Source organism: Barbus barbus, assembly GCF_936440315.1.
Source record: "Barbus barbus genome assembly, chromosome: 3".
Taxonomy (NCBI): domain Eukaryota; kingdom Metazoa; phylum Chordata; class Actinopteri; order Cypriniformes; family Cyprinidae; genus Barbus; species Barbus barbus.
Window position 1 is genome coordinate 34,632,065 of NC_136731.1, and position 12,437 is coordinate 34,644,501.

The 12,437-nt window shown below is 36.2% G+C and overlaps 1 protein-coding gene across 1 annotated transcript; it reads right to left on the minus strand.

Moving 5' to 3' along the window:
- Positions 1-1,807: 1,807 nt before the first annotated feature.
- On the minus strand, positions 1,808-12,437 carry LOC306857410 (eukaryotic translation initiation factor 3 subunit D-like). Its single transcript, XM_079397343.1, has 16 exons — positions 12,335-12,437; positions 11,505-11,630; positions 11,331-11,376; positions 11,078-11,214; positions 10,883-10,968; positions 10,713-10,785; positions 10,056-10,177; positions 9,828-9,960; positions 9,550-9,697; positions 8,204-8,334; positions 8,005-8,090; positions 7,118-7,247; positions 6,895-7,037; positions 6,612-6,804; positions 5,305-5,398; positions 1,808-3,436 (listed from the first exon to the last, which is right to left on the minus strand). The coding sequence occupies exons 2-16, from the start codon at positions 11,625-11,627 to the stop codon at positions 3,423-3,425; spliced, it is 1,659 nt and encodes a 552-aa protein (XP_079253469.1). The 5' UTR covers positions 11,628-11,630; positions 12,335-12,437; the 3' UTR covers positions 1,808-3,422.

Below are 12,437 nucleotides of genomic sequence, written 5' to 3' on the forward strand. Positions count from 1 at the left end.
AGCCTCTTTTACTGTCATACATATCCAAAGTACAAACTATGAAGACCACACCTGTTGCCTTTATGCTGTTTAAGAATCTATGTATGCTTTATTTTCAAATCAATAGTTATTAACTTTAAATTATTATTTCTAAAATAGCCTATGAAGTCACATTTTACCCAATAGTGTTCATGCTATTCCATGTTGATGTGTAAATATGCCTTTTTTATTTATAATAATATAGTAAATAAAGTCAAAAATGTGACATGGACTCTATTACTCTGTATTATTATAATTAGTGCTGTCAAACGATTAATCGCATCCAAAATAAGTTTTTATTTACATAATATATCTGTGTGTGCTGTGTATATTATGTATATATAAATACACACACATACAGTATATATTTTGAAAATATTTACATGTAAATATTTATATTTATATTATATGTAAATATATTTAATATGTTTTCTTAAATATATACATGCTTGGTGTGTATTTATATATATATATATATATATATATACATATAATAAATGTACACAGTACACACACATATATGCTAACAAAAACTTTTATTTTGGATGCGATTAATCATTTGACAGCACTAATTATAATTAATTTTTAACATCCATTCTGGGCTATCTTAGCGGACCGTTGGCTGAACATCTGATGCATAGGTGATTCAGTGCCTTTTGTGTCCCCAGTAAAGATCATATTATTGGCTTAAAATTTGTCCCCAGGCCTGTGTCTGCCATTTTGATGATTTAACAAGAGTTAATACGAGTAATTTTTTTTTTCACCTTGTTTGGTATATCAGTAAACTTTTCTTTAATGTATAGCCTATATTTTTTCCAAGTATTAAATTAATAAAAAAATAAATGTTTTTAACTTGTCCCTTAAAATATTGTCCACCATGTTATATTCAACTACTGGCCCTTTAAATGAAAGTTGGAAAAAAGAAATGACATCTTTTCAAACAGCTGACATCATTTCTTTGAAGGAAAACAACTGGGGAAGGTGAGTGAGAGCCTCTGTTTTGTTAATTGTCTATTTTTATTTATTTTATCTTTCCAATCTGATGTGGTCAACTTCAACATGTCCACCCTGTTAAGGGGAATATGTAAAAAAGTAAACAGAAATTCTTATTTGTAAAAGTAACATTTTTTAAAACCATTCAATTCTTTATTTGACAGACATTCTGTGTTAGCATTAGTGTAATGGCTCATTTTAGGTCCACCCTGTTAAGTCAGAAAACCTAACTGGCTGGACACATTTACTGTACATAGTGGTAGTGACAGCAGTTGATGTTTAAGCTGAAGAAGTGGTGTATTTAAACTTTTTAAAATTTGACACATTCATAAATAGGCCTATTTAAAATTATTGTTCATCTGTTCCTAAAAGACATTTTTGGTCCTCCTTCTCATTTAATTTGGGTAATATAATTGCTTGAATTTATATACCTTATAGGTTGTACATACCATATATTTATATAGGCTACCACAATTATTTTTCAATTGTTTTACAGCTGCCTGTCATGATTACACAAGAATTGATTTAAAAAAAATGTGTTTCTTTTTTTGAGTGTTATAATGTCAAACAGGCACTGAATCACAGAAATGACCCATATGGCAAAAACGTAATGTTCCGCCTGGAAACGTGATGCCAAACCCCCTCATGAAAGAAGAAAGCTGTCGTGTTTACAGTTGTGACATGAGCGCTTATCAGGATCAATTAAATGCTGGATTTTCAAAAGTATGTGAAATATGTAAAGTTCACGCCTTCAAACATGACGTAGCATAAAATGTGATCAAAGATTACAATCTTGGAATGTGTAGACAGGTCGTGTCCTTCATTTATTCTGTTGTTATAATTGGTTTGCTGTTGCAGGCACAGTTGGAGATTGGAAGAACACATTCACTGTGGCACAAAATGAAATGTTTGACGAGATTTTAAAAGAAAGACCACTGAACTTCATCTGGGACTTGGACCCCAAAACAAACTGAAAACATTCAGCATGTCTTGCCACTGAACATTAAACACTGTCTTCACACCCCCAAACCCCCACAATAATTGTGAAAAAAAAATGGTGTTTTTCCTCCTTGTGTGTGTGCTCTATAATCTCCTATATAAGCCTCAAAAGCCTGATATATCAAGTATGACATTCAACAACAAGATATAGGCTATACAAAATGTTTGTTTTGTTTTTACATTGCCTAGAAGTTCAGTAAAGTGTTCCACTTTAACAAATTGTATTTTTGTTTAAAGTCCACATTAAATCCAAATTGACTTTATTAGCGCACATTGCTAGTCTTTATGTGAAAAAAATTTGTTTGTTTTGTAATCTTTCAAATCTGAACATTTACTTCCGCTCTGGAATGGCACTCCCTCTCTGATGATGTCAGTTTGACGGCTTGGGCAGAATATCCTTAAACACACCCCTCCAACCGTTAGGTAAAAAAAAAAAAAAAAAAGCAAATTCTGCCCAAGCCATCAAACTGACGTCATCAGAGAAGGAGTGCCATTCCAGAGCAAAAGCAAATTATCCGATTTTTATTAAAGATTACAAAAACAATCTTTTTTTTTTTTTCAGGATTAACTAGCACAGATTAATTGTTCCCTTTAAGACTAACAATGTGCACTAACAAAATAAATATTGTAAATTTTGATTTCATGCAGTCTTTAAACTAATATGTGACCCTGGACCACAAAACCACTCATAAGGGTCAGTTTTTCGAGTTCTGAAAAAATTACAGATCATCTTCATGGAACATGATCTTAATTAATATCCTAATGATTTTTGGCATAAAAGAAAAATCTATCATTTTGACCCATATAATGCATTTTTGATTGCTACAAATATACCTACGGTACCAAAGACTGGTTTTGTGGTCCAGGATCACAGACTTTACAGGTTTAAGCAGCACATCCAATACTAAGTAATGTTTATTAAGCATCATCAAATTAGAATGATGTTCATGTCACATTGAAGACTGGAGTAATGATGCTGAAAATTCAGCTTTGTAATCAGGAATAAATTACACAAATATATTCAAATAGGAAAGTTATTTTAAATTGTAATATTCCATAATGTTTGTGTTTGATCAAATAAATGCAGCCTAGGCGAGAACTCATTATGCATTTTAAAGACACTTACACATACACATTTCCTCATGTTTGATCCCTGGGAATGGTAATAGGATTTCTAACACAATATTTTAACATTTGAGATTAAATACTGAGATTTATCAACATGAGATCTTAAAAGGGCCATTTATATTGCCCTCAAGCTTCAGAACCTAATATATAAAACAGAGAAGGCAGTCAAACCTAAATGAGCTCATTAAACAGACACATCACCACAGTGAATGAATAATCCGTTATCTTTATTCAGCTCTGACAGCAATGAAACAATACCAGCAGCTGTGGTAGTTAATGACGCCTTAATTGTCTTCATCTGTTGGGGGAAATTAAAAGTGCATCAGAAACAGAGGTAACCTACGGAAGACTATTAGGGCCAAGCAATAAAAAATAAAACCATCTCGAGATGAAAGTCATTAAACTTCAAGAAAAAAGTTGAGATTAAATATTGATAAAAATCATTAAATTTCAAGAATATGGTCGTTATGTTTCAAGAAAAAAGTCGAAAATAAAATGCTGAGAATAAACTTTAAATTACGAGAAAAAGTCGTTAATCTGCAAGAAAAACACACTGGTGTCATGTTCATTTCATCTCGTTGGACAAGGGTTACGTAGCGTGTCTGCAGTGGCAAAGGTTGGAGAATAATGCACTGGGGAGTATTGTATGATACGGTCGACTGGGTTCGAGTCCGTCTTTTAGCAAACTCGCTTTTCTTCTTTTCTCATCACATATCACATTGGAAAAGTGGAACTCAATTGCTTAACGAGTGTTTAATAATAATGTATTAATTAGGGGTAGGCAGGCTATAGGAAGGGCTTTGTTGTACCAATAAGGCAGCATCTATTTAATAATTTCAATAAATAAAATCATTATTATTATTGCATCCTGTTAATGTAAAACAATGCTGAGGTGTAAATAGTATCTGCCACTATTTATAAGCATAAATAGCATTTAATAAGCTACTATTTGCACTTATTGCAAAGATCTGCTACTTTTACACAACGTAAACAGAATGGCTATTTTCACTTAGTGTAAATAGCACATATCTAAAATGCTGCTGTGTTCACTTAGTGTAAATAGTATTTTCACTGTAAATAGCATCTATGACGGGGTGTCCAAAGTCCGGCCACGGGCCAAATACGGCCAGTGGATGAATTTCAAATGGCCCACAGCTTGTCTATTGAAATGTAGGCTGTTATATGTGGCCTGCCAATCAAAATGTACAAATCATGCAGTTGACAACAATTTGATAACTCATGTGTGCTGTCATTACTTTAGCACAACGAAAGCGGAAGAGCGCTACTTGTGTGAAGTGCGCTGCACGGATCGTTATTAGCTCTGCCTAAAGACAGCGCACGCAGCACGAGCTCAGAACAAATGCGTTTACTCGCAGGTCTCGACCACTGCACAGCGCTGTGAGAAGCGTTTGAGTTTGGAGCAGAGCTCTCTGATACAAACCACAGACTCTGCGGTGATTTAAACTCGAAACCGCGCTGCCATTCTCAACAACACTGAGGCGGAAAACAGGAGAAACACTGTGACAATGCAGTTAGAATTCTTTTCAATCCACAAATTAATATTTACAGTGGATTTACTGTAGTAACACTAAACCTACCTAATTAATACATTATTATTAAACACTCGTTAAGCAATTGATTTCCACTTTTCAGATGAGATATGTGATGAGAAAAGGAAGAAAAGAGAGTTTGGCAAAAGACGGACTCGAACCCAGTCGATCGTATCATACACTACTCCGCAGTCCATTACTCTCCATCCTCCGCCACTGCAGACGCTGAATAACGCCCAACGAGATGAAATGAACATGACACCAGTGTGTTTTTCTCAACTTTTTACAAGTTTATTCTCAACATTTTATTTTGACGTTCTCGAAATTTAACGACTTTTATCAAGCACTATAGAATACCCTTAAAGAGACCTTGCTTTTATCTCGTAATTTAATGATTTTATTCTCAACAATTTATTTCAACTTTTTTTCCCCTCACAATATAACAAGTTTTTTTCTCAAAACATAACGACTTTTTATTCTCGAAGTTTAATGACTCATCTCGAGGTGGTTTTATTTTTTTTATTATTGCTTGGCCCTAATCCTCTTCCGTAGTAAACAGAAAAAAACTAAATTATGGAAAAAGGCACTAAAGTGAGAAACAATCCATTATCCTCACCCTCTTCATCTTCTTCCTCATCCTCATCCTCCTCCTCTTCATCTTCATCCGAGCTGAAAGTTCCATCAGGCAGGCTGTACACCCTAATTACTTGCTGTTAGGGACACACAGACAAAAAAAAGTGTTATGCATTAATAATAATCTTGATTGCAGAAAAATACTTTGAAGCTGCCAAGGTGATTCCTACTGGCACAGTATTGCAACTAAAATTAACACCACCAACACCACGAGGTGCATTTCATTTCTACTCAGGTGTGTTCGTAATAAATAATGTTTAGATGGGTTTTAAATATAAACAACAGAACATTACTCACTACATTTGGAGCTAAATGTATATCAAATATCTCAATTCTGCAATGCAACAGCCTTGAAACATTTACATTTAGTCATTTAGCAGACGCTTTTATCCAAAGTGACTTACAAATGAGGACAATAGCTATGTTTCCATCCACCATTTTGGAATATCGCATAAAAAAAACAATAAAAAAAAAACATTGGCTGGAAATACCAAGATGCGCATAAATTTTAAAAAATGCGACCTTATTTTTACACACAATTGAGTAGGATCAACTTTTTATGCGGTAAGAAAAAATGCGCATAAACTATGGAAACATTTACTGAATAAATTCCTCCATGCTCATCGAAAAAGTCATGTGAGTTTGTGCTATGAGACGGGATAACTTGACTAACCAGCGAACCGATCTCGTTCACAGCATCTATATGTTGTTTTTGTCATTCTGAAATGCCTTAGGAAAGTCTGTCATCAAAGTATCTCTGTATAATTACGGTCTTACATGACTGCATTCCCAAACAGCAGACATCCACCTCCGACAGCAATGACTGCATTTATTGTGTTACGTCTGCTCGCTCTGAGGCGCATGTAATTTATTATATATGAAAATGATTATATTCAGTGGCTTCTAGTTTTCTTAAGAGATATTTAGTGCCAGTTTATCAGGAAGTGACGATTTTGTTCTCTTTGACTCGTTGGATGGAAACTTTATTCGCCAATGTTTTATGCGATATTCCAGTTTTGCACATAAGTTAAATTCAAATCTTTGGATGGAAATATATCTAATGGAAGCATTCAAAATCAACAAAAGAGCAAAGATATGCAAGTGCTATCGCAAGTCTCAGTTAGCCTAATGCAGTACACGTAGCAAGGTTTTTTTTATATAATAAATAACAAGAAAGAGTAGAAAAAGAATAGAGAAGCTAGAATTATTATTATTTTTTTTTATTAATTATAAATTAGATTTTTTTTTTTTTTTTTTTTTTTTAGAAACCCAGTACAGCTTCCTTCTTGCCTTATTAGGGTCTTTAAGGATGAGGTATTTGCCCTCCTCCAGCTTGCGACAGATGTCGATCACGCAGCGCAGGATGCCCCAGGCATTCTCCATGCTCAGGTTAATTTGGCTGGCAAACTCGTTGGGCTTGAACTGCTGTGTGCCCAAGACGACATGCCTAGATGAGTCCTTGACATGATAACGGGAGACGTACCTAAAGAAAGAAGGATGTGCAGTGAGAAATCAGATAGGAACTGACTTGAAAAAAATCAACATCATTTAGAAATGGTTATATGCTACTAACCCTAATTTGAGGTACTCAGATCCCGCAAGAATGGCACAGCAGGTCCAACGGGCCAATTTATAACTGTTGTTCTTCAGCTCTGTGGCCAGAACCGCTCCTCTCTGGGAATCCAGTTTCTGTCTCCAGTCCACTCCATTGCAGTACTGTAAAGAACACAGAATTACATCACCCGTATCTCTGAAACGGCCAAATTCAATTATCCAGCTCTCTTTCTGTGTCTTACTCTGGAGTCCCACTCATTCAGGGTCTTGACATTGATGAAAGAGACTTCTCCGCTTGCACCGGTCATCACTCCATCATGCTCACAGCGCACAATGAGGTCAATGTCATCCCCGAGCTTCCACCTCCGGTACCTGAGAATCGGTCAGATAAGGTCATTATTTTGAATTTGACATACTTTGATAGCAATTAGTAATCCCTTATAAAATATGTAAATATATAATCCCTTATAATATGCATCATCATTCTGTTGTATTACAAATTTATTAAATGTTTAATTTAGGTTCCAATACAATAGTATATAAACTGAGAAAGTTTAGTAGACTGAATTTATCATTTGAGGCATAGATGGTATTCAAAGAAGATTAAGTCAAGCAATCCAGGTGTCTGACATTAACCTTTTGTCTTTATGCACCTCCTGAACAGTGTCATTGTCCCAAATTAAGGTGAAGGTATGGGCGATACTGTCAGGCTGATTGCATTAGCACCTATGCATTTGAATGGCACTGTTATGCTGATGAGATCAAGAAAGGAGCTGACATGTATTTAATTTACATGCTTTGTTTAGATTGTCTCCGCCTCCATGTATCCCTCCCCCTCGAAATGTAAATAAACTACAATGTATACTGTTTGAGTCAGACTTGGATGACTACAGCGACGCTCAGCGAGTTCTCAATAAAGAGTAACTTATCCCAAAGTCTCCTGGTCTCTGCTTTGACGAAGGAAAAGTTTCCAACAATTCTTAAGATGTTCAAACAGCATATATCAGAATTTTAGGCTCAAATAAAAAAAATTAAAGCCACATATGGAGAAAAAAAAAGTAGTAAAGAAAAACAAAATTTGAAGAAATCTCATGGTAAATGTTATCTATTTATAAAGCTCAGCACAAACCTGTAGGCAACAGATGCCACCTCACTCTTCTCCGTGTCCTCCTCAACAAATGGGTTAGTATTGGGGAACTTGTACCTCTCTCCTCCCTGACACCAAAGCAACAAAAAAAAAACATTCACACAAATATCTTTGTCAAATAGAATATGGATCGTTCATGAATCATTTAATGGCTGCTTTACTGTGGAAAACACAAGCGTACCATTCTGAGGCACTGCTGGCTGAAGTTGTGGTTGATGTAGGTGGCCTCCATGGCCAGGTTTCGGGGGGAGTTGAGGGAACTGCCCTCGTCCTGAGGTGGCTCATTCGCGGTCTCACTCACAGTAAGCAGATCTACAAGGGAGAAAAAGTTTAAGCTTTAAAACTTTACACATGCACAGATATTGTTTTATGCAACAACAACAAATCATTTATCAGCGGTTGACTTTTTTTTTTTTTACCAGTAATCACAGTAATTTTCAATGACCCAACTAAAAAAATAAAAAATTAAATGCATAAATGTTGCTAAAAATATTGTACATTTTTGCAACATTTTGAAGTCAACATTGAGAAATATGTTTTAAGGTTAGAGTTAATAAATCCTTGTAATTTTTTTTTAAATATATCTAATGAAATAAGCCTATAAGTTCTATAATTCATTGCTCTCATTGCAGATTGATGTACCGTAACACCATGACAGTTATATTTCATAAACATGAAGATCACATTTATTGATTTCTTAAATTCAACATCTATAATGACTGATAGTGCCAAGATATATATATATATATATATATATATATATATATATATATATATATATAAAAAATAAAAAAATAAAAACTTGCAAATTTGGCAAAACCTCATCTATGTTAACCAGCTTGATGCCTTTACTTTGGTGCCATATTTAGAAATCCGTTGAATCTGCAAATAGAGTGCTCAAAAACTAGTAATGAATAAATGAATGTAAATAAATGCAGTCCAAAACAGTAAATTTAATCTACAAACAGGCTGAAATTAATTTCAAGAATGAACAAAATGGTGTCAGTGAGTTTGACATTCAATGTTTGAAAAAACAGAACAAAAGGAAAGAGAAAGTACAAACTATATTATTATATCTCTCTATATGAACCACATAGACTTTATTCAAGCCACAGATATATAAATATTTTGCTGAAAGATGCACATTACACCACCGTCCAGACTAGGGTGAATTCATTATGTACATTAACAACAATCTAGGATAAAAATAATGTACTTCAATGGAAAACTACGTGGGTGGCATTGCAAGATTTTGAACAGCCTGATTTGTTGACGCAGCCAGTGTTCATACACTCACAGAAAACAATGCGTTTCAATTTTAAAGATGTGGCACAATGCGACAGTGCTTCTCGTCTTGTGTGCGACCCCCTTCACACTAACTCTGGGCAATACTTTCTGAGCCCTTCATATTAAGGCAAGTGAAAATGCAAGCACTCTTGAGTTAAATCAGAATATGGCCAGCATTAAGACTCTACAGACTTTGACATCCATCGAAATGAAGCGCACTTATCTGAAGCACATGCTTACCAAAATCAGAGTTGTCTCTCTTGTCAAAAAAGAGCTTGTTTCCCACACGCTGAACGATGATATCCCAGGAGTTCACGGAGCGTGTGCAGCACATCAGAGTTGCCAGGATGGCATCAGTGGCAAACACATTGCCCTGGGTTTTTGCCAACTGTGGATATCATTTTCAGAACAAAATAAATTAGCATTGCCACTTACAACAGAAATAAAGACATATATAAGATTGTCAGGCACAAGCAGTGACAAATGAAGTGATCGTGTGTGAGTGTGCTTTGGAGTACCTTGCGGATCACAGGGTCATCAGTGGTGGTAACGGTGTGGAAGATCCTCTTGATGCTCTTGAGTGGTTTTTCATTGCGTGTGGTGACGCGATCGAAAGCCTTTTCGTAGTACTCAAGAGCTCCACAGCACTCACTGAGAAAAAGAAAGGTCAATGAAGAACTCCCTCGAGAGCAAGACGCTCGTACAAAATTATCTGTCATTGACATGAGTAACGTCAGAGTGCTTACATGTCAGCCGGGTCAGCCACATCCATGTATCTCATTTTCATGAGTCTGGGGAAGTCCATCTCCTCCTTCACCTCCCAGTCACTGCGCACCTCCACAGAGGAGTCCCTGGGCTTGAGCTGGGCCTGAGGTCACAGGAGAAGAGTCCAAATGAATGTAGAATCATATTTAGCCAAGGAAGGTGCAGGAAAGTTAAAAGCACTGAGAGTTTTGTACCCAGTTGATACTGAAACTCAATAATAAAACTAGAGGTGGGCAATATGACTAAAATCTTATATGTGACCCTGGACCACAAAACCAGTCTTAAGTCGCTGGGGTATATTTGTAGCAATAGCCAAAAATAAACGGTATGGGTCAAAAATTTTTTCTTTTATGCCAAAAATCATTAGGACATTAAATATTTAAGATATTTAGTAAATTTCCTACTGTAAATATCAAAACTTAATTTTTGATTAGTAATATGCATTGCTAAGAACTTAATTTGGAGAACTTTAAAGGCGATTTTCTCAATTTAGATTTTTTGCATCCTCCGATTTCAGATTTTCAAATAGTTATATCCGGGCCAAATACTGAGATAAGAAAATTACAGTGGAGGTGAAATGCTGTGGTGCTGGAGATCAAAGGAAAGATGAAAAGAGATGAAACGGATGAACTTCATACCTGCGACTTCTGATCCCACTTCTGCCGAACTCCAAATTGCTTCTGGAATTTCTTCTGCAAGCGCATACGGTCCCTATTCCGAGAAAGATAAGGGTGAGTGCATGTTGACAGGTCACAACTAAATGTTTTAGTGTTTTGTTTTTTTTTCCTACTGGGTAACCGGAACTCACCTTTCCTTCTGCTTGGCGCTCTTAGGCAGGGTCTGCATGTTGAACTGAGTCAGGTTCCTGCGATCTTTGTCTCTCCGAAGATTCCTCTGTAAAACAGAAGCACAAAATATGATAAAGACTTAGAAATGAGAGAGCATGGAAGTTAAGAGAGAGGTTGTAGTAAGAGAGCAAGAATGTAAATGTTCAGAAACCCACCTGAGCGAACCGCATACGGTTCCTCTGATAGGCGGTCTTCTGAGTCTTGGCAGTATCCACCAACTGGAAGCTGGTCTCATCCTCCTCATGGAAATAAGCATACTGACTGCCGCCTCCAAACTGAGATGAGTATTTATCTAAACAGAACAGAGAACAACCATTCTGACTGATAAGTGACTTTAGCAAAAAAGAAAGGTCATTTTGCAAGTGCTGTTGGGAGAACATAAATAAAAATAAATGTGCAAACGCTCACTTGTGTATCTCTTATCCTGGTATGTTGCTCCAGTCCAGTCTGCTACCTGTGTACAAAAATAATGGCAATTAACTTTTTTGGGGGAAAAATTAAACGAAATTCAATTATGATCGTCCACTTTTTAGACACTAACAAAGTAATAGAATTGGTCAGGGAATATTAAACAGAATTCACCTTTCCCAGTCGGTCTCCCTTACTGAAAGGCTGGTAGGGCATGTCTTTAAACTTCTCAGGAACAGCACAAGGACCCCATCCTGATGGGTTGTCCTGGATCACAGGTGCATGGAACTTAGCCATTGCCTTAAAAAAAAAGATGTACATAATTAGCAGTATAAAATAAGGCACCACTTAAGAACATTTCTATATATTATATTTGATAAATATACTTCTATTCTCCCTTCTGTAAAGCCGCTTCCGGACACATGACCTAAAGCGTTGTTCTCATTGGTCAGCGAGTAACTTAATCTTTTGACTGACGAAACGAGAATAATTCGAAATACGTTCCAAAAAGAATGTTACTGAATAAATTCGATATAACGAATAAATTGGTTAGAACGAAATATAGCACTTGGAATGAACAGGACCTCGGGTGCTCACTCTTACGATCAGTGTGGCCACTGTACAGTAGCATCTCTACGATATCCTCCAAGATTTTACGAGCGGCCATGATGGAATGTCTCACCGCTAACGCTAACTCACTCACAAGAACCCTTCCCTCTCCCTTTCACTTTTTTTTTTTTTACATTTGTAAAAGGAATGTGTTATTACTCTACGAAAATCGCTGACACTGTGTCAACAACAGAGTCTGACTGATAAAGAGCAGCGCGGAAGGATTGAGCGCGTAAAATCAGCTGATACATTCAATAAGTTAGCAGCAGCGCACATGCTTCCTCTCATTACACGAGAATTAACTGATCTCAGTCAATTTCCGCGAGCTTCAATTTTTCGCGTTTGCTCTTGACTGTTGTAATACACTATATGAGATCATTTCACGCAAAACTTACCTTCACTGGAGTACAAATTCGTATTGATTCAAGGATGCACGACTACTCCCAGACGGTGCGGTGAGAGCCCGTGCCGTAAAGGAACGCGTCACTCCAAATTTAC

What these genes read in the sequence shown, in the direction of transcription:
- LOC306857410 (XM_079397343.1), bottom strand. Translation starts at nt 11,627, where the DNA reads ATGGCTAAGTTCCATGCACCTGTGATCCAGGACAACCCATCAGGATGG. An exon ending in AGGGAGACCGACTGGGAAAG is followed by an intron (nt 11,377 to 11,504) that starts GTGAATTCTGTT and finishes TTTTGTACACAG; the next exon opens with GTAGCAGACTGGACTGGAGC. An exon ending in AGCGCCAAGCAGAAGGAAAG is followed by an intron (nt 10,786 to 10,882) that starts GTGAGTTCCGGT and finishes TTCTCGGAATAG; the next exon opens with GGACCGTATGCGCTTGCAGA.